Here is a 22,905-nt window from a genome sequence, read left to right as displayed (position 1 = left end):
TTCCTTTGACTAAAATATACTTGAACTTTAATATACTCTGTTTCTTTTTGAAAGTATTTTATGTGTAGGTTCTTTAAAGTGTAAAAGACATCCCCTTTAAACAAGTCTTAGCCTGTAGGTCCATCTATAAATATAGTATCACTACCAAGAGGTTTGAAAACAACAAACAATAAGGCATATCTAGTTCATCTACTTGAACCAAACGGTCACCTGCATGTACCATTCAGTAAATCTTTTTTTCAATACAAGTAAATGACAAAGGGCCCTTGAATAAGCAGCCACAAATGAGAAAATCCAGGATATTAAGCTTGGTATAGGATTCACTTTATATCAAACTGCAGTAAGGCTTAGAGCAGTGAGGTTTAATTATGGTTTCTTGATACATGTTTGGGGCACAGGCCGACTAGAGAATTCCAAATGAAGAAAGAAAAAGGAAGAATCGCAAAGGTTTTTGAATGAGATTCCTTGGGTAGGTTGGGAGCATGTGTGGGTGGAGTTTTGCCAGCGCTGCACCGAGCGAAAGTCGTTCTCCCGGGCTGTCAAGCGTCAATCCAGCGCATAGTCACGCTTGTAAACTTAATAAGAATTTAAAATAAATCAAGTAAATTGATTGCACAGATATAAGCCTGCACTGCATTCAGCTTCCACCTTCCATTGCATTCCCACAGGGTCTTGATTCATTGCGAGATTACAGGATTTACTCAAGCGACTGTCTGTCACCAATTCAAATTAGGGAAAAAGTCAAACATGATTTGTAGTTTTAACATTTTCACAATGATCCACTTCCAGTCGTTGCGTCAATTAGTCTCTGTCATCGGAAATATTACAAATAAATTCCAGAGCACTTAGGAAAACGCTGACACTATCAATTATTAAGGACACACTGTCGGTTTTTTTTTTTTTTTTTTTTTTTTTTTTTTTTAATTGTCTAATGTAAAAGAAACAGTAAAATCTGCTTTTGATCACTTTTCCTTTCAGTTTCACCAGACTTATCCAAATAAAAATAAAAAAATTCCAGCAGCACCTCCTGCTGGGTCAAGCCGAGAATGCAAGCATTTTCCATCGTCGGTGCCTATTTCAGTTTTGGAAAAATGAACAGGTGGTTTTAAAAATAAAAGGAAAAAAGAGTACAAACTGCTTTGAGAATAAGCCCTATATCATTTATAATGCTCGGCTGCAATTTATTTTTAAACATCTTTGCAGTTGTCTTGAACATTTCCTTTATCACTCATTATCACTCACATGACTTGTGCTCATAAAGTGTACCATCTGTAGTGGCTCTAAGGCACAACTGTAAGAAAGAATGAAGTAGATGTGCATTTCGATTAATGTCTTAGATTTACTTGGCTCAGCTGCTTGCAGTTCTACCTTGATGTTAATGAGTGTTTAAAAGTTATATACGATTGGTAGCGGCTTGCACCAACTGTACTGGAACCAGGAAATTAACATCTGTTAAAACTACAACAGTAGGGATAATCATATTTTAAATTACATCAAAAGCAGCTTGAAATATAAGAATACCCCTGGATTTCCCATCTTTTTGCAATTTCTATCTGTCTTTAGTGCAATATGTATACAGATCGGTTCACACACAAGACCATAACCATCACTATCAATCAACCATGCCCTGGAAAGCATCCGTAGATGTACAATACTTACAAATATTTCTTATTTTCATAGACATCATGCAACTTTAAAACATGAGGGTGTTCTATGAGCTTCAGAATGGCGATCTCTCGTTCTACCTACAAGACAAAAAGAAAAAAGACGTGTAAGTCATCAGAAAACATATTAACCGTTACAAATTCCAGAAATGCCCAGCACTGTGTATTTTCTCCTGACTGCAATGCTGATGAAGTCAATTTTAAAGCTACTGTTTAATCCTGCAGTTGAGTGAATGTATCAAATTGCCATAAACCTATCCAGGAGGTTTATATGCCAGGTACCTCTTGACAAGTCTACAAGCCAGTGTATGAATTGTTCTGGAGATATACGTGACCATTCCATCACCGCAAATATTTACATCAGGGGTGTTGGAAGTGGAAACCTGCAGTGAAGTCTGTTCTCAATGGCCAATACAGTCAGCACTTTTGAGACTGTTTTTGTGAGTGATTTGCTCAGTCCTTTACATAAAAAGATGCTGCCAGCAGAGTTCATACTAATATGCAAGTCTGCTGTTTTGCTCACCCTTCAGGACTTGCAACAAAAAGGCGGAGCTTTTCAATGTTACAGAATAAGTATGGCATTTGCAGAACAAATGAATCAGTCGTGAATTATGTGAGGGAGGTTCATTTACTCAAAAGTGTGCATATTGTTCAACCACAGCACCACTGACAGGATCTGGTTATGTAAGTGATCATGCTGGTGACTAATCCAGCAGGAATAGCATAAACAATAAAACATTTCTCCATGGAAGAACAGAACTTAAATGATATCCCTAACCCCAAGCATTTTCCTGTACCAAGCCCCGTTTGGAATCTAAATGCTACTGTATATTGTTCTCAAGGCTGCAGCTGAGCAATCTGCTAAAGTTAACCAGTGTTCCGATTAGGAATATTGTGACAAAAGATGCCTCATCTCTTAAAGCCAGTCTAGATAGCAGAATGTCATTGTCTGTACCTGACACAAGAATAAGTGTAGAAGTACACCACCTCAATGTGGATTCTGTATGAACATAAAGTTTTCTAAGCTGCAAAAGGTAATGCACATGCATAGCTTTATACTAACTTGTTTGATCAATTTTCCCATCTAGTGTGAATGGAGTTTTAAACACTGTCAGCATCATATCTCAAACACATACTGCACTTTCTAATGCATGGAAAGTAAATGTGCTTGTCTTAACCAGCTAAAAGGTAGATGTTTTAAATAGATTTTAAAATAGTAACATTATCTATGTAAATATCCGAGAGAGACAAAAGGAGAATGAAAAAGTAAGAATAAAAAAACTAATGAATGCAGTTTCACACAGAACACGGACAAAATTAGCACAAGAAATGCAAGAGCCAGCAGAAGCCTCCCTCCCCACCAACCCCTTTGCACCATTTGTACACGACAGAACGATGTGTGCACCCGTGATGCTAGCCTGGGCTCAGCTGCATGTCCCTCCTTGTTCCAACACGAATGTAATTAGTTTAATTAATCAAGGCACTGGGATCTTGCTGTGTCGCAACAAGGAAATTTATTAGCGCTGCTACCAAAAAAAAATAAAATAAAAAAAAGTGTTTACTTTATCTTTTAGTAGAATATAAGATTCCCTTGCTTCTCTTAGGGACTGAAACAGAATAGAACAAAAAGCAGAGCAGGGATTCCAGGTAGATAGACTCGCACTTCCTAAGTATACAGTAGATTGTGGTAATAATGGATCAAATTGCAATGCAATGGGAGTTTTATTTCCATGTAATTACATCTGTAGTAGTTTTATAGTGTCTGACTATTTGGTAATAGAGCAACTCTGGCATCTTCTAAGAAATCAAGGTTGTGTTGCAATGTAAATAGCCTGAGTGTGTCGTACTGTGCTCATTGTTTGTCATCAATGACTTTCTTCTAAATGAATGTGCAGCAGGGACTTTTGGGGCTGTTGCCTCAATTCCAGCATTGGCCCATCAGGTGGCACTGTGTACCACGTTAAAACTATTTTAAAAGAACATGCAATTACAAAACTTAAAACACCAAGTGACACTGTGCACAGCAGTAGGCTAAAAAAACTAAATAAAATAATTAATAGCACAATATCTGCAGTGTAGCATGACACAGGTATGCACATAGGTGAGGTAAAATTTAACCCAGGATCCCTGGTCAGTAGATGCAGGAGCTGGAACTTAAACCTGGGTTATCTTAGAATTCTACCCACACAACTGTTAGGCTCTCAAGTAGCCACTATCACTATAATGGGCAAGGACACAGTACAAAAGCATTGGGAAATCAACAGTATTGGGCCAACAAAATATACAAAAAAAAACAAAAAAAAAACAAAGCCTTTTACTCATTAACACCATTAGAATTTGCAATAACCTACAAAAGAAACTAAATCAAGGGCTGTCACAAAGACGGCCGCAGTAGGTGACGACAGACCAGAAACAGGAACTGACTCTGAACACAGGTTTTGGAATGGTGAAGGTGCTGATGCGCAGTTTAATAACTAAACAGACAGAAAATGAAAGGTTTGCAACAAAACAGCAAATGGCACGTGAGGCCAAAATAAATAGACAAACTAAATGAATAAACACTGACAAAACGGTGGACGAACGCTACACAAAACAATTGATATTTATAATTACGCTTCTCTCTCTCTCTCTCTCTCTCTCTCTCTCTCTCTCTCTCTCTCCTCTCCCAAACACATAACATATAATACACACAGGGGTGGGCACTTTGCCACATATACCACCCCCCCTTGGGCGAAGCGAGACAGGAAGTCAGGACAAGCTGGAGTGCGGGTGTTGGCCCTCTTCTCGGCCACTGCGGCCCGGTGGTTCTTCCCCGTGCTTCCCTCAGCAGCCTATGCAAGGGCTGCTGAGGACTGCCAGCATCTATTCCTGGTCCTTCTGGTGCAGGGAGAGGCAGCTCCTGCTCCTCTCCCCCTTAGTAGGGACTGCGCACCACTGGGTGCCCGAACTCCCCACAGGCAAGGCATCAGCCTTGGTCCTCTAGACCACCGAGGAGGTCCTCCAGATCCTGGCAGTCATCTCTCCAGCCTTCCATTTCTTTATTTTTATATATATATATATATATATTGTAATCCAAAAACAATTTTTTTTTCCCCCACACTCAAAAAAAAAAAAAAAACTGTCTTTTTTTTTTTTTTAATTTTCCAAAAAAACTGCAGTCCCTGCTCTGGTAATGGTAATCCCGGTCTGACACCACATGTCACAAAGATGGCCACAGTGGGTGACGACAGACCAGAAACAGGAACTGACTCTAAACACAGGTTTTGGAATGGTGAAGGCGCTGATGCGCAGTTTAATAATTAAACAGACAGAAAATAAAAGGTTTGTAACAAAACAGCACATGGCACATGAGGCCAAAATAAACAGACAAATAAAACGAATAGACACTGACAAAACAGGGTGGACAAATGCTACACAAAACAATTGATATTTATAATTACGCTTCTCTCTCTCTCCCCCATTCTGCACTCCCGAACACATAACATATAATACACACAGGGGCGGGCACTTTGCCACAAGGCCTCGTAGGTATTCTTAACCCTTCAGACAGTTTTCCCTAAGACACAATTACAACAAAGAAGATGAAGAAGCAAATTGTGTGTTTTGATTGGCTGAGAGGGACGTATAAGTTAATACATTTAAACAGACAGCACAGGACGTAGCAGAGCTTAAAGAAAATCCAGCTTTAACAAACATTTTCCTGCCAAAGCACAGAATTTACAGCTAGTCAAGAAAACCCTGTCGACTGAATGGCTCTGCACTCAACCTTGTTAACAGTTTTTCATTCTACCTCATTAAGCGGACTGTTCATTAATCAAACCCTGAGCGAAGCTTTTAAAAAAAATAAAAATAAAAAAAAGGAGTCCAATTCAACAAAGAACAGAAAACAAGAAGTCATCTATATTTTCTCTGCTTGTAATACAAGTTACGGAAACGCTGCAGGCTGCACAATAGATGCCCTTCCCTGTGACACAGAGGTGCAATGGTGCAGCCACTTAATCATGGAAGAGAAAGGCCACTTAGTTTTAATAGTGAAAAACTCACCAGGGAGTGAAACCAACATCAGTAGGCACTTAGGTCTCCACACCATGTAATAAAACACAGCCCACTCTTTGCAGGGACAAGGAGTTGTAAGGTTTTTCCTATATTTTGCGCCTCAGGACTTGATGAAAATTAACCCTTGCTTTAGCCATTACTTTTGGCGCTTTACCATCATTCACTTTCACTGGGATTCTCAATCAACAGGACAGGGTACAGTTTGGATAAACAAACCTCGCAAAGCATCCCATTCACAGTGCAGCCTATCGCGGAATGATCCGTTTGAAAGCAGAATCAGCAAAGCGAATGCTTTTTAATAAAACTGCAAAGCCATTCTGCGTGCAATGTGAGGGCTCAATGGCATAACAGTAAATGGGCTTTAATAAGGCAATAATCCTTAAAAAAGCCCCAGTGAGCCAGAGGTGAAAACACAAGCTCCAGAAAGAATAAGACTGCAGAGACAAATATTTAGTTTTACTTGGAATATGTACTGTTGGTCACACTTCATTTCAGCAGCTGCTTTTTGCCTGCCTCAGATACCTCACTTGTTTCTTTCCTTAGAAGAAGCAGGACTTCACTTACCAGACTGCATTGTGTTGAAAGGCTGAACTGTCCCAGTGAACATGGAATCATATGATAACTAATTATACAACACAACATTAATGTGGATAAGAATGCCTGTATACAACATTACTGCATAAATAACTTTAAACAAACACATCCTATTGTATAACACAACTGACATCTGACATTTTTGACAGTGGTAAAACATTTAGGAAAAAATTTCAACTTTTAAAGCTTGAAAAATGTTCAAACTCCAAACTAAATAATACAAATGAAACATACAATGTAAAATAGTATGCAATTCATTTGGTATACCCAGAGTCTACACCATTAGGTTTATAGGGACAATCCTTTCAAAATGTGAAGGATTATTAGTTAGTTACCAGCAGTACAAGTGCTGTTGAGAAATCAGGCCCTCTCGTTTGAAATCATATAGCACTGTACAAGCACATACGTAATCATACAAAATAGCACTGCACATTAATTTGAAATCCCTGCAAGCAACTGAATAATTAGGAAGTGTAAATAATTATATCAGCTGGAAAGCACACATGTTAATCTGGCTAATCCTCGAGAAATGGGTCCTCTACCTTCACCATTATCACCTTTAGACAAGTTCGCTAGCATTGCACCAGACTGGCTGTGATTCCCCAGTAACAGTTCCCAGCTTCTGTGCGACTCTCAGGGACTCTGATGAACACACTAGTAGGCTGGGGCTCTTTTTTGCTGCAGCCTGCTAGTGCTTTTGATACACTGGCTACAAGGCAATATATTCCACCATTCAATAACAGGATGGCATTAGCTTTCATGTAAGGCTTCTACACTATTGCCATCTTCATTATGGTGCTCCCAGCTCTACTATATATTCCACCCACATTATTAGACTCTGTGCTGAAAAGGCCCTGTTATGTTGTGTGATAAGTTTTTATGAGTGAATGTGTGAGAGGTATGAGGGAAAAAAAAAAAAAAAAAAGTGTTGCTGCCATTTTTACAGTTGGCATGTGAGCTTAAGAAATGCAGTGGTGTAAATGTGCAGTAACAGCTGTCACAGTGTGCAATGTGAAGCTGCAAGAAAGCAGCAAGAAAACATAGCCGCAAGATATCCCACGCAAAGGACGTAACACTTTTTATTAGATAAACGGCAGGGTCCATGACCTGACAGCTTGATGAAGGCCATTTGGCCGTAACATTGCTTTTTTTTTTTTTTTTTTTTTAAACTTTGTTCTTTTTAAACAATAAATAATAAAGAATGGAAATGTCATCTACAATCTATTATTATGGCATTGCACCTCTACCTGCATCAATCGTGTACAATATTGGGATATTTGGGAGACTGATTCCGGAGGTAGCACCCAGGAATGGAAATACTAGGAATTATATAAAACAGTTGGTGTGTGATACAGGCTATAGCCTTGATTAGTTAAGCCAAATACATGTATGTGCCATGGCCTTCATGAAAGCGCACAGTATTTGGAATAACGTCATGCATTATATGCTAACTTCAAATATGAGTTCTGAGCATATATTTCCAGGAATAACTTTGCAGTGGCTGCAATTCATGTAAAAGGATGCACTAGCCTCAACATTGTGTGTGAAGGAATGGCAGTACCAAGTTTCATCTCAATTAGATGAACAGTTCTCAAGATATAGTCAAAGAAAATAAGTGAATCATAAAAAGTATAAAACACTACATCCCTATTATCAGGGGCAAGGAGGCCCTCTGTTAGTATTACCTAACAAAAAAAACAAAAAAAGGCAACAAGATATATTAAAATCAGTTCCAGTTCCCTCCCCCTCCTCCTCTCAGACCCTTCAACATATTCATTTCCATTTTGGTTAGTTTGGTATTCTTTACAACATTCTAAACCCAAGCCTATCAAGCTCTACAGATCTTGTACTGTTGTCAATCAGAGGAACACTACCTTTTCATCAAAACCATCAAGTGAGTAGAGTAAATAGCAAAAAATCAAGAGATTGTCAGTGCAGCCCATGACAATATGTGTACTTGAAAGCAACGTAGAGATATTCTTTACACATATTTGCATATAGCTCTCACAGGGAGGAGCTACCCATTCCATATCGAGCTCTTAATTAGTACACTGAAGAAAGTACTAAATATGTGTCTACTTTCCTGTAAGTTGTACTTAAATGGATATAAAGTGAATGTCACATTAAAAAAGTTCGTCAGACCTGTTAAAGAAACTAAACTGAAGATGCCAGAAAGTACATACAAACTTCACAGCCAGCAGTTCATTAGGGTGGGAACTATAATGTGGATTTTACCACCATTAAAAGACAGTGGATATTAATGACAATGTCCTAGCTAACTGGAATCAGGGCAATGGAGGTGCGGGATTCAAACACGTAGGGCTAAATTCCAGTTCATCATTAGCATATTTTTTTCAGCAAGTCACCAAACTGGAAATAAACAACCAAGATTGGGAAGCTTGAATGACTTATTAAGTTGTTTCTTATATGGGTGAAGTGTTTCACAAAGCTTGGCTTTTCTTAATTTTAGTCATACATCACATTTGCAAAATAAAAACTGTCAGCCTCCAGAATGCACAGTGCGATAGTGATCAAATGAAGGCATGAGAAGGAGCATTAGCTTTTATCAAGTGTTAGCAGAAGTTTCCCGAAAGGGGCAAGTGGCCTATTTCACCACTATGTGATTACTACTTCAAAAGTCTTCCAACTGCCATGTCATGGATTCAATAACCAAGTGGAAAGCAAAAAAAGGAAGAAAAGGAGAAGGTTTTAAAATTACCATCAAAGCACTCAAATCTTCAAAAGGTTCCTGTCACCCAGATCTGTAAATTTTACAGTTGGAGACTGAAAATTTCCTTTTAATCTTCGGCCCGGCTCCAACCTCAAGGAGAAGTGGGCCTTGGTTTTATCTTCTTCGTAGGGGGGGGGGGGGGGGGGGGGGGGGGGGGGGGGGGGGGGGGTGGGTGGTTTATTGGATGCATTTCTCTGTTGCCTCACACCAGTGGAAAATATGGAGATTATATATATATATATATATATATATATATATATATATATATATATATAGACACACACACACCTATATACACGTGTTTATGCTGCCTCCCATTAAGGATTGCTACTGATTCATCTTCCCTGCTGGTGTGAGTGCCAGCGGGTGCAGCAATCGTGTAGAACATTGGGAAAAGGCAGTGGTTGTTTTGGGGCTGCTCTAGAATGTTTCTGTGTTGTGTTATTTTATTAGTTAGTTGTGTATTTAAAATATGTATAATTCGTTGTTTGCTTTTCTATGCCTGCTATGCCTTTTCATCTGCAATTTCTCTCTAGCCTTATTTTTCTATTTTATTTTTCCTTCTTATAAGAAACCTTTTACAATTTTTGTATTTATTATTTTTATATTTTGTGTAATTTCTGCAGGTCGCTTTAAGTGCATTTTTACATTTTTTTTTGTTTTTCACAGTTCTTTTTATATTTGGGGATTCATAACTTCAAAACACTGAAACAATCTAAAACTTTTAAGATACTTAGTCAAGTAGTTTCTTGAACCAGCATGACCAATTTAACTACAGCTTGCTTGAGTGGGCCAAGCTCCGGTAACAAATCTGAGCTTTAGTCATTTGATTAACTCTTTTCGAAACTTAATTTTATTATTATTCTTTTTTATTTTTATTTTTTTAAATGTAGTCGTCGCCAATTATTATTTTTATTACTTTCTCCCCAATTTAGTCGTATCCAATTATTTTTAGGCTCAGTTCACTGCTACCACCGCTATGCTGACTCGGGAGAAGCGAAGACACACACACTGTCCTCCAAAACGTGTACCGTTAGCAGCCTTCTAGTGCCTTAACTGCTTAATCAAGCTAACCGTTCACAAACGTTTTTGTTTTTTCCAGTTATCACTTCATTAAAGATTTTTTTTCCAATAGTTATTTTTAGACGAAGAGTGCTTTTTATTATGAAAGTGGTGCCTGAAGTAGACTGATGATAAACGGACTGTGCTATTTCTGTACAGGATGTGAAAATTAGAGGTTTTCAAAAGGACTAGAAATGAATGTTGATGATGTGGTGATCATTTCCATGATCGCTGATAGAGGAAATGGTAGCCGTACTAGTCCAGAGATGACAAAGAGAAGATGTGATAGCTTGTATTGGGCTAACTAAACAACAATTAATCACAAGCTTTCAAGACATCAAATGCCTCTTCTTCAGATGAAAGTAGGAAAGACAGATTGACGTTTACATTTAAGTACTACAGAATGTCACAACTGACATTAAACAGCATTCCTACAGCCAGACTGACATATCTAGCATATAGCATCCCTGGGGAGTGCCGCTCCACACAATACAGTACATACTTCTGAGTTACTGCAGCTTAAACTGTACCATCAGCAATTATTTTCTAAAACAATCTATTCTTATTTTCGTCCAACCAGCTCCATATAAAAATCCCACACACCATTATTAAAACACTCTGTGAATCCTTTTCAGTTATAAGGCAGCATGCAAATCCCCCCGAATTTGGAGGTGTGCGGGTGCCATATATCCAACTCAAACAATATGTATTAAAAAATAAAAAACAGGGAATAAGAGCACCTTGATGAGTGCAAATGGAAAAGTCCTACCAGTGAAAACAGGATTCATTTTTGTCCTTGTCTTTATTAATGTCCCTTTAGTTATTTGCCCAAAGGATTATATTTATCAGGGCCTAGTAATGCGGGGCTGGCAAGCAGCTATTTGCAATTAAATGCATGAAGCAGATTGTAAATAGATGCTTTTATTGTGAGTAATGCAATTTATAAGGTTAAATTACTGTAAAGTTCTGGAATTGCATGTTAATGATATGTATTATAAAACACCACAGGAGTTGGGGGGTTAGTAAAGCGATCCAGAATTCCCTTCAATAATTACATAATATAGTCAACATAAGAGCTGTGACCACTTGATTAGGGACTATTATGGAATCATGAGGCAAATGAGCCGAAACCAGTAACTGTGGAATGTTTATGGTCTTATACTGCAGATGCTTCAGTCCAATGGTTTTCAAGCTTTGGCACGGCTACCAGTATTGGTACGTAACAGGCTTACCACTGCTACGCACCCACAGTTCTTTATAACGATATGATTCCTCAACCACTACACTCCCTTAATCTTACTATTGTAATGCATACATGCCTACAGTCCCTATATGGCCGGAATAGGCAGTCCCGATTTCCCAGCAAATGTCCCGCATCCTGATGCATTTGTACTAAAGCAGGGTCAGCTGTTGCAGGGAAAACAACGTTTATTTCTCAAAACTGGCAATGTTAAGAAATATGAAAGCATAACGCACGGAAATACTTGGGACTGTAATTAAAAAGTGTACTGCTGAGAAAAAAACAAAAATAAAAATAAGGGAATTAAAAATGAAATCTACTGCAGCTTACTTGATTGCAGTAAAAAAAAAAAAAAAAAAAAAAAAAAAAAACCCAAACACGCCATTCCCTAAATTGAGTTCTCAGATTTATCTAATGAAAATGTCTCAAATATATGACACTGAGCTTGCTGTGGTGTGTATATATATATATATATATATATATATATATATAATATATATATAGATAGATAGATAGATAGATAGATAGATAGATAGATAGATATAATAGATATATATATAGATATAGATATAGATATAAAAACAGAACTCACTCACTGAAATTTAAACTTGTTTTTACTAAAAATTAAACGGTAACATGTAATCATAAGAGCTGCTGTCAGATCAGTACTTCAATAACACTGAGCATGGGAGCTGTAGCATGTTACTTCCCATATCACAACCGTACACAATTAAAGGTGCACCTATTCCATACACAACACTTGCAAGATGTTTAAAATATTTAAACATGCTTACTTCATTGCAGTCACCAGCTGTATAGATTAACCATTCAGCAGAATGAGGCAAAAAAGGTGTACAGATACACCAAACCTAGTTGTAATACAATAGGCCTTGGTTTTACAACAGCCAATTGTTACTGATACAGCTGTTGGTCCCTGTTGGAAATACTAGTACTTGAGATGAAAAGGTTGAAAACCACCTTATATTTCGTCTGTACCGACTATACGGTTTATAGCATGAAACTACATTACTTGTTTGACTGCTAAGACAAGACAATAGCTGCAAGATTGTTGCATTTGAATAATACTTGCAATAGCCCAAACCCTGAATGTGAATTTCAACTAGAACATGCTGAGGATGTGTGTCTGGTTTATTGGAAACACACTTTGTGCAATACATACAGGCACCTCCAAAATTATTGGCACCCTTGATAAAGATGAGCAAAAAAGGCTGTATAAAATAAACAACACCGGTTATGAGCTATATTGTAATTTTCCAACATGTGGAATGAAGTCAACAAATCAACCAAAATTACATATTTCTCAAATTATAGATTTATTTTCAAAAAAAAAATTAAGTGTCACAATTATTGGCACCCATGTTTTCAGTACTTTGTGCACCCTCTCCTTGCAAGGATAATGGCCTGAGCCTTTTTCTATAATTGTTTATGAGACTGGAGAACACATTGGAAGGGATCTTAGACCATTCCTCCATACAAAATCTTTCCAGATCCTTGATATCCTTCGGTCTGTGCTTATGGACTGCCCTCTTCAATTCAAACCACAGATTTTCAATGGGATTCAAGTCCGGAGACTGGAGATTGCCATTGTAAAATGTTGATTTTGTGGTCAATTAACCATTTCTTTGTAGATTTTGATGTGTGCTTGGGATCACTGTCTTGCTGGAAGATCCACTTGCGACCAAGTTTCAGCCTCCTGGCAGAGGCAACCAGATTTTTGGCTAAAATGTCCTGGTACTTGGTAGAGCTCATGATGCCACTGACCTTAACAAGGGCCCCAGAACTAGTGGAAGCAAAACGGCACCATAACATTAAAGATCCACCACCATATTTTACAGTAAGTATGAGGTTCTTTTCTGCATACACATCCTTCTTTCGATGCCAAACCCACCGCTGGTGTGCGTGGTCAGAGCTCTATTTTCTTCTCATCTGACTACACCACCCTGTTCTAATCCAAGTGCCAATGCCTTTTAGCAAACTCCAGACGCTTACATTTGTTGGTTGCTCACAATAAAGGCTTTTTATTTCTGGCAACTCTTCCACATAGGATATTGGCATGGAGGTGGCATCTAATTGTAGATCTGGAGACTTGGTGACCCTAAGATGCAACCAAGTTCTGTAATTCTCCATCTGTGGCCCTTGGATTCTTCTTTGCCTTCCGAACCATCTTCCTCACTGCGCGTGGGGGCAAGATGCACTTGCGTCCTCTGCCAGGCAGATTTACCACTGTTCCACTGGTTTTGAATTTCTTAATCATTGCTCTAATAATGGTAAGTGGTATATTTAGGTTTTTAGCTATTTATTTGTACCCATTGCCTGATTTATGAAGGTCAACAACCATTTGTCTCTCTTCATTTGTGAGTTCTTTCCCTTTCCCCATGGTGATGGATGACAAATGGATTTTACATGTGTGTTATCCCATTTTTATACCCCAGGGAAACAGGAAGCCATGGAAGGCCACAAATAAATGTTTTCTCTGAGCAATTGTATTAGTATAAAAGAAAATAGTTTTCCCATATTTTTGAGCATAAAATATAGCTCATTACCTGTGTTGTTTATTTTATACAGCCTTTTTTGCTCATCTTTATCAAGGGTGCCAATAATTTTGGAGGTGCCTGTATATACAAGTTTGTTATATAGAAACTTTGTGGTAATTTTGTTGGGGGTGGTGTTAATGTTAAAATTAGCATATCTGGCTCTAAACATTAACCTTTCTGTCAAATATAAACTTATTTTGACACTCCTGTCAGATTTAAAAAAAAAAAAGTGCCATGACTTATTATGCATTGAGAATGTTGCCGTGACCTTCGAAGTGTCTGCACCTCAAGTAACCAAGCGTGTGACATCTTGGCCAACAGCTGATTGAGGTCAGCTTGAGGAAAGGATCTGAGCCTGCAATATCCTGGTGCTGGCATGCAATCAATGTGAGTTCCCAAGAACCCCGGAAGGGATACCCCTACAGCACATCAGAAACCACAGATACGCAGAGGAAGACCGGCGCTTCATTGTTCACACCTTCAAAAGCAGTCAGCAGCTAGCAGCACAGAGAAACCCTGATCAAAGCCAGCCATGTACCAGATCAGAAAGCAAACAAACAAATGCAAGGTTGCTGCTTGCATCAACTCTTAATATCGAGGCCCGTGCCAGGTCCCTAGGGGCTGATGGCATTTCGTAGCCAATTAACGCAACACGAGCCGAGTGCAACCTTTCAGAAGTGCGGGGAGCTGGCTGATTGAGCAGATGTGCCAAGGGAGAAAGAGAGAGAGAGAGAGAGTACTGGAGGCGTAACTGCATACTACACCAGCCCCAAGGCTACAACTGGGAATGGAGAAACCATCCTGCTTGCCATCGATCTTCCTTCGCAAGAGTTAGTAGGGTATCGTTTCCTAGAGCTCTCTTCACATATTTCTGTTTACACAGAATCATAGAATATGTCTTTGCATTTACATTCTTAGCCGGTCACTGAAAAATGTACTGTATATATGTTTCAGATAAAGTTAGATGTACGGCTATAAAGAAAGGTATTTTTGTACATTTTGTATGTAAAATTGTAGGTATACGGGTCCAGAAGGACCACAGAGGTTGTCAATTTCCCACTGTAGTTTCTTTGGCGGGGATAATGAATCTAGTTACTATGGTAACTAAGGCTTTCAGGCCAGTTTATAGCCACATTTTAAATTGTCATGCCATTGACATTCTAATCAGCCATTTAGATTAAATATCTCACATTAGACTCAGCGTATCTCCCAAATGCATCACAAAAGGTCATTCTCACTTCTCACATAAGAATGACTACGGATTTTAGAACAAAGAAGTTATTTTGAGATGGCAGTATACATTTGTGCGACTGTAAACTGAACACTATTATAAAAGCTCTACAGGAAGGTGATGTCACACTTTGTAAACCTGGTGCCTGGTCTTCATTATGAGAATATGATGCTTCCAAGGACACAGTGAAAAGCCTCATGCCTCAGAAACCAGAAATAAAGGGGACTGTTTACAAAACAAGATGTGACATCTTCATCTTGTCCTGAAAGAAAGCATACTGTATATAAAGCTGAGAGGTCAAACGGGCTACAAGACCATAAACATTCTAGAGCTAAAGTTGATAAAGCAGTGTGCTCCCTACTGGCAGGGGTAGTCATGTGAGCCAGTTTTGTCTGGGGGTGCACAGAGACCATTTCATTCACACTTTAGAGACTCTTACTGGTCAAGGACCCCACTCCTTGGCATATCAAATTGGGTACAAAAATGGGGATAAAATTGTAATAAAATTGTAAAACGTGACCGAAAAAAGAGAAACCATTAATATTTATTTCACGTTCATGCTTCTTGTTTGACACTGAACTCGGATATTAAGCTGATGTAGGCTGAGGCTAGAAGTCTCAATAATTGCCATTGGAAATCAACATTTTCTGCTCGAATCGAGCTGTTCTGTTTCCTGTTTACTGAACAGGCTGGGCACGTGCCATGCACCCAACTCACAAGTGTGCAACCCCATTGTCAGTCAGCAGCAGGCAGATCAAGAGTGCCACAAGGTAACTTTGGAATGCAAGACGAGACATCAAGGACAGGGAATTGTCACCCAAGCATCTCACCAGAGGTCATGTTATTATCTAGAGCCAGATTTCACAAATCAAAAAGGTAGGAGATAGCTGCCAGCTTCAGTTAAACAGAAAGTTAATTTTCTCACCCATCTGTGCAGCTGCATAAACTGGGTAATGCACTGGTGGAGGCTGGAGGGGGTGGTGGACAAGCACGACTTCAGCTTACTCCAGCAGTGCCAAGTTAATCATCTGTGATGTGTCATCTACTCAGGGCTAAGTTGAGGTCACCAAATTAATTTCACTTGAGACAAGAGCCGGATCTGAACCCAGCAGGTGAAAGGCATGAGAGGCTAGTGAATTAGTAGTCCTGCTATCCTTTCAGTGATGTTGCCAAACTTTAGCTGCTTCAAGACAGAGTGTAACATTTGGGGCTTCAACCTGCATAGATGCATTCTATATGGGAATGCTGTGTGGTTAATTAGAACACAGTGAGTGCACTGATACAGCTCCTTGCATAACCTTATTCTGTTGTATCATGGCCTTCTCTGTTCTCTTTCACCAATCTGAAATATCACTTAAAAGGAAATTCCTTTCATAAAAAATGCAATTTAAATAAAAAAAAAAAAAAAACCTGTGTCTCGCAGTTTGAAAGGTTAAATATTTATGATCAGCTGGCTAAATTATTAATTTTGTACTTTTTCACACTGTAAAAACTATTTGTTCTTTTTTTAATTCGCCGGGCCTCGAGAAGACAATCATATTAAAATTGGTTCAAACTCACCTTAGGCAATGGATTTGCCGCATGTGTAAGAGGAAATGCTTAAACACGTTGAAGGGTTTCTACTGAAATAACTGAGCAAAATCCTGGGAGCAAGTCAACGAGTGAGGGGGGCAAAAGATCTACCCAGCCCCCTTCCACAATGCTAAGGAGGCTCACAAAATAAGGAGGCCTGAACGCTGTAACATTTGCCAGCATATTTAAGTCTCTTGTACAAGATGCACAAAATGAATGCCGTCTGCAAAAGGCATCTCGAAATATATATTTTGTAGACATAAAAACTGCACTGATCATTTGAAAGTCCATTCAATGTATTCACCTATTTTTTATGCACACTTCTATCTTGCCGTAACTGTGGAGAGAAAATTTCTGGTGGCATGTGCTCCTTGATTAACTAACTGTCACACTGTCCAGGATAATTATACCTTGTTTCCTTGAGCACAGATTGACCGCCAATCCAAGCTGATCCAGGTTCTCCCACATTCCTCCTGAACCCTCATTGACAGTCTACCTGGGTGATAAGACGGATGTTGACGGTTCTTTCACAGCTAAGGTCACATTAATTTGTTTGTTACAAAACCGAAAGCATGGACGCTACCGCTTGGTTTCCGATAACGCTAACAATAACTGCAGTTTTTTGCTTAAAAAAAAAAAATGATACGAGAATATTAAAAAGCACGGAGAACCCTGCTCACCCTGGAAGTGGATTAACCATCCCGCTTTGACCCAAGTCAGAAAAAAAATCGGAGGCAGCTTGGATTGGCAGCCAATGAATTGGCTAAATGAACATGGAAATGCAGTGTCATGGGCCGCTGGGTTGAGTGATGCATGGAAATTAGTTATTAGCTACCTAATGTGACAGCCCCATTTGATTCCCATTTTACAATCTTTTATCTGGCATGAATCAACCAGTGTGAGCCTCGACCACATAAAAAGAGCCTAGCTGGACAATTGAAGACTAAGCCATACGCTACAGATACAGTAAGAGCACTTCAAAACAGAAATTATTTCTGGAGGTGTGACGCCCTGTTGGGTAGTTTGATAGCAATCCTGACAGAGCAGAATGCAGCCTGCGCAAGAGAAAAAAAGTAGGTTACGGACTGACCTAACAGAAATGTGCATTTACATGAATATCTGTGGTACTTTCCTGAGGATCACAGAGCTGTATTTTTCCCTGAATAATCCACTCCAGGTGTCCTCAGGTAACAGTTAGACAACACAAAAAATATTAGGCCAAAGCTGGCCTGATATACAAGGCTTTTTTTAGTCTGGTAAATATCTGCACAAGTACGGTTGCAGTATTTTGCATTTTGTGACAGAGTTAAGATGCCTGATAAAAGCCAAAAGGACGTTAGAAACTTGCAACACAAATGCATTTCAAAAGAACATGATTCAGGCCAAAATACAACCTAAAGACACACTTTTAAAAAGTCCTCATACACAAAAAAAGAAGCATTTATTTGGTGTATAATAGCATGGATATCCTCAACAGTCATTAGCTGTGGATAACAGGGCTGATTATCGTTGCGTAACTGTCACCAATGGTCAATTATCAAGCAGGTAATGACCGTGGCATTAGACATTAGTTCATAAACACTGATAAGTGGCTTAAAATTATTTGTATTCCCCAGTTTAGGCATTGAATGATATTTAAAAACTCTAGAGTGACAAACACTACAGTACTTAGGAGTGGATGCCTTCTCTATACTGTATGTCTGCTTAAAAAAAAATGAATCAAGATTATTAAAAAGTTGAGCAAATATTTTATTTAGATCCCCTAAAATCAAGATGACAACCTGTAAAGAGCATTTTATTTGCCACAGCAGCACACTGCACACACGATCGTACTCAGGTTTCTAAGTTATACACTCCTGTTACCTCTTGATCCTGATCAGTGAGCACACATTTCTGGGTTCAGCTGTCTGACACCTGCACCCACAGTGATCCAAGACAGAAGGATCATTTTGACAACTAAGTCCTGTTGCCATTATGCCAGAGGTGAGAATTTCTCTGGCTGACAACTAAGTTCAGCTGTGTTACAGTCTGCACTGTATCGAAACAAGAACGCTAACTCTTTTTAGTCCCAGACTTAAAATTCAAGACATCAATAATGCAAATCTGATCTTGCTTAAAAATATACCAGCAATTATCTTTCCAGTATATGTTCACCAAGCAGTGAAGAATCCGGCAGTTTTAAATGCACATGCAATTAACTGACCTAGATAAGTGATGTATATGTCTAGATAAATGTTATTTCTTGGCACCATATCATTAACAAGTTCTGTGAAGTGCTCTGTCCTTTGTAATTTTAATTTAGGCCATTGTATAGCGCCTAATTGCAACTGTCTCCTTATTTAAGAATGATAACTAGGGTTTTTTCTTACCTCCTATTAACACTAGTAGCATTATCACTGGTCTCCTTGTTGTGCTAATTTTTTTTTTTTGTTCTTGGTTTGCTTTTTATATTGCAATATACAGATATTTGAAAGTGAATAGGGGGGAGAAACAGAGCGCTTCCTTTAACCTTACATGTACTGTAGTGTCGTGGCAGGATAAGTTACATTCACCTGAGTCAAAGTGGACACAGATAAAACAGAAAAACAATAAAGGGCTTCTTGAGAATCATTTTGCTTTAATGCAAGTTATAGAAACATTTTTAATGTCTCGATCACATCTTTAAAAAGGTGCCTTTGAACACAAATACACTCCTGTTCTTTATATTCCAAGTGGTGCATGGCTGTCATTTTCACACTCTGAGGCCACTCAAGTATAGTAAGTCCTTCATTGATTCCTCTTGATACTTCTTCAACCTACCTCCTGAGTCATACCCAGAACTAATCACAAGCATACACACCAAACCACCTTCCTAACACTTAAAACACAGAAGAGCTTTTCGAAACGACTGTGTATAGGTGTTGATCCGACCCTGATGAATGGAGAATAGCTCGCATGCCCTAAGAAAGCTTATCATTTTTAATAGTCCTGGTAGTCTAGACAACATTTACTACAAATACACAACCACCCAGAGTTTAAACTAATCTCTATTGATGCTCATGTGTGCAACACATTAGGAAATACATTGGAAATTAAAATGGTACATTCGATATTGGACTAATGGCAAGATTTATCCCAGTACTCTGATAATGATGACTTTGCAAATATATTAAAAAAAAAAAAAGAACAAAAAACAAACAAACAAACAAACAAACAAACAAACAAACAAACAAACAACACCTTTTTCATAGAATGGCCCCCTAGGCTGATGGACAAATCCATCATTACATTACTGCCTTGCATCAAGTGGGGCATGTAGATGGTTAAAATGAATAAGACACTACCGGTTTTATTGAATGATTTTTGCCAATACACGAGAAGACAATGTTAAAGGGCTATGCTAATGAACCTCCTACTTTGAATCCACTGTGCAAATCAAATACAACTCCTTCTCTGTCTGCTCCCAAGGACGAAGCTGTATGTAGTCTCAATAAACCTTCTACCCCGAAACGCCTTGCCCCACGCCCGTATGCAATCTCCTGAAAAGGTTGATGAATTGATTTCCTTGCCATTCAGAGTGTTGGCGGGCCCCTGAATGACAACATAAATCTTGTTTAATGGTCCCATCTGGGGTGACCTTGTCTCTAATTAAGTCTAATGGTCAGGGTCTGGGTTCATTCTTAAGAGCAAAACAATGGCCGTGTCTTCCTGATGGTTCAAGGTGACTCCTATTGAAGAAGTCCTGAATTCACTGCAGACTAATTGCTAGCATTCTCTATTTTTCTTCTATTGTGCAGCCAATGTCTGCTGCTGAGGAGCTTCTATTTTGGTGCAGTAGTAGCAGCAATAGGGCTGAAGCACTCTCTCTTCATCCAGTGAACAGAGATTTGATATTCCCCACATTTCTTCAAGCAACCTTTTGTGAGGGGATGATGGAGCAGCTAATTCTCCAAGACCAACCAATTATTGGTTAAGTCCTCTTAAAGACAACAAATTCTTATTCTATCCAAAACACACCTACATATAACCCCTTCAGAATCAAATCGAGTAGTATGTGATTTATTTTAGCCCTGCTATAGCAATAATCAATTGATCTTAAGAGTCTCAATCGGTTTTCCACTGATCTCTATTTAATTTTACGCCATGAAAATAAAATCTGTTTTTAATTGAGACTCAATCGTGCTCAGAGGGCAAGGCCAATTTTCTGTGACCTCTGTCTTTTAATCAATCAACATCGCGCCTGTTGCCGTGGAAACATCCCTCTCTAATGTGCTCGGTTATTTTCAGAGACACTTGAATGCGGTTTAAATTCTGTATGAAAGAAATAAGAATTAAAAACACACTCTATATGTTGTTTTCTTAGTGTAAATTTGTCTTAAATTTGAAGGAATACAGTATTCAATCTCTTCTTACTGTGTGTCACCAAGTAAGTTAAAAAGAGAAAAAAGTATATATTTTGGAGACTCCCACATATACAGTAGCATTCTCAACTAAGTTCCACTGAAATGTAATCAACTGTTTTAAACAGGGGTAACTAATAGGCCCAAACCTTTTGACTGCCATTGAACCTGAATGTTCATAATCCTCAGTGGAGCCACAATTTCCCAATGGCCATGTAAAGGCAGTGTGTCTTCTAAAGAGACCATGCTTTTTTATTTGTTGAACCCCGCTACAACCTTTGTGTTACTCAATACAGTGTCCTGCAGAAATAGAAAGATGACCAATATTAGCAATTAGGCCTATGATGCCTGACCTTGGGACATCTTGTATTTATGAAGGACGTTTGGAGAGACAGAAAAAGTCAAAAAGCACTGAAAAGGTTTAATCAAATTGAACCAAGTGCTATCTCAATGACACATACACACATTATAATGGAGGTAAACAATGCAGACTGGTCTAGTGCATCATTAAAGAAAATATCCCAGTGATTCAGTGTGCTCTGCTGTAAAACGATATCCCAGCTGTTACACTGGAGGGGTGCTTTCATTACCTTTAAAACACCTCTCCTTTAAGAACTACTACAGCAAAACAAACAGGATCCCCACAATATAACTACAGTTTGCACCTGCAGAACAGATAAAGTTCAGAAGGCAGTTTACTATTATTATTTTTAAATTTCTTCCCCAGAACCTTTCGAAGTTGGAACAGGAGATGTGTGAGCGAGATGAAATATTAAAATACAGTTACGAACCCCTTGAGAATGGAGGTTGTTCGTACATCTGAAATGCCATTAACTCTGAAAATTAGTTTTCAATGGTTTTAATAAATGTGTACACCTGCTATCTGCACCCTCAATCTGAAGAATACAAGGATGCCGTACAGTAATGCAATACTCATATTGTTATGGTTATAGTACTACAAAAGGAAAAAGGCTAGATTGAAGTTACCATTGAAATCTTAACTGTAGGAAAAACACAGATTTAAATGTCCAGGAAAACATGGGTTAACGCTGTGCTTGTTTTTAAACAAAATGCATTCGTGCAGCTTGCTCAGTCAATAAGCCTTCTTTGGCTTGGAAAAGAAACCTGTGCTTTGTTTAAAACTAAAATGTTGCCAGTAAAATTCCCCATACTTGCTTTTAAATCTGCCTCACCTTTCTGAATACATTTGTTGGTACAGTAATTTTGCCTTCACCGTGAGCTGCATGCCGCTTATGTAAGGGCATTAATCTGGTTGCATTGCACGCACGATTGAGTGATTGCATACTTCCAGTTGAAAGTGAGAGTTCGGTAGACTGGTCAGTTCATAAGTTTGGTGTTCGTAACTCTGGGGCTCTACTGTACTTCTAAATATTCTTCTTTAAGAAAGTCATTTACCAGGTACATTCTAATACTAAATAGCCGCTACAAAAATTCTTCAATTAAAACAAATAAAAAAACATCATTAGATTAGAGAAAATATTTCACAATACTGATATCAAAGCAAATATTGAGGCCAAATAAATATGCTCAAATACACTGAAAAATAACATATTGCTGAGACAACAGTGGTCTGGAATTTCCCCTTTATCTTATTTGCTTATATTGAAAGTACCTCATCCTTTAAGTTAAATGTGAAAAGAAATGCTGTGACAGAGTGGCTGGTTGGACGGAGACTCGGAGACAGTAAAACTGCAGTTTAAGTGCTGCATGCGCAGGTTTAAACAAAAACAAGAAAACAAAACACAGCTCACAGAGCAAAATAAAGGTAGTAACAAAACCATCCTGTACCACAAAAATAAA

General features: G+C 38.6%; 1 protein-coding gene across 13 annotated transcripts in view; it reads right to left on the bottom strand.

The window, feature by feature from the left end:
* Nucleotides 1-22,905, bottom strand: part of LOC121294941 (serine/threonine-protein kinase BRSK2) — a 221,233-nt gene that overhangs the window by 76,500 nt on the left and 121,828 nt on the right. For all 13 annotated transcript variants that reach the window (XM_041219164.1, XM_041219166.1, XM_041219169.1 and 10 more), the window contains exon 3: nucleotides 1,660-1,745. In XM_041219164.1, coding sequence (XP_041075098.1) covers nucleotides 1,660-1,745 — 86 coding nt within the window. The remainder of the gene's footprint in view (nucleotides 1-1,659; nucleotides 1,746-22,905) is intronic.

Source organism: Polyodon spathula, chromosome 19 (genome assembly GCF_017654505.1).
Source record: "Polyodon spathula isolate WHYD16114869_AA chromosome 19, ASM1765450v1, whole genome shotgun sequence".
Lineage (NCBI taxonomy): Eukaryota > Metazoa > Chordata > Actinopteri > Acipenseriformes > Polyodontidae > Polyodon > Polyodon spathula.
Note: the sequence above shows the minus strand (reverse complement) of the source record. Positions and strands in the feature narration are given on the sequence as shown.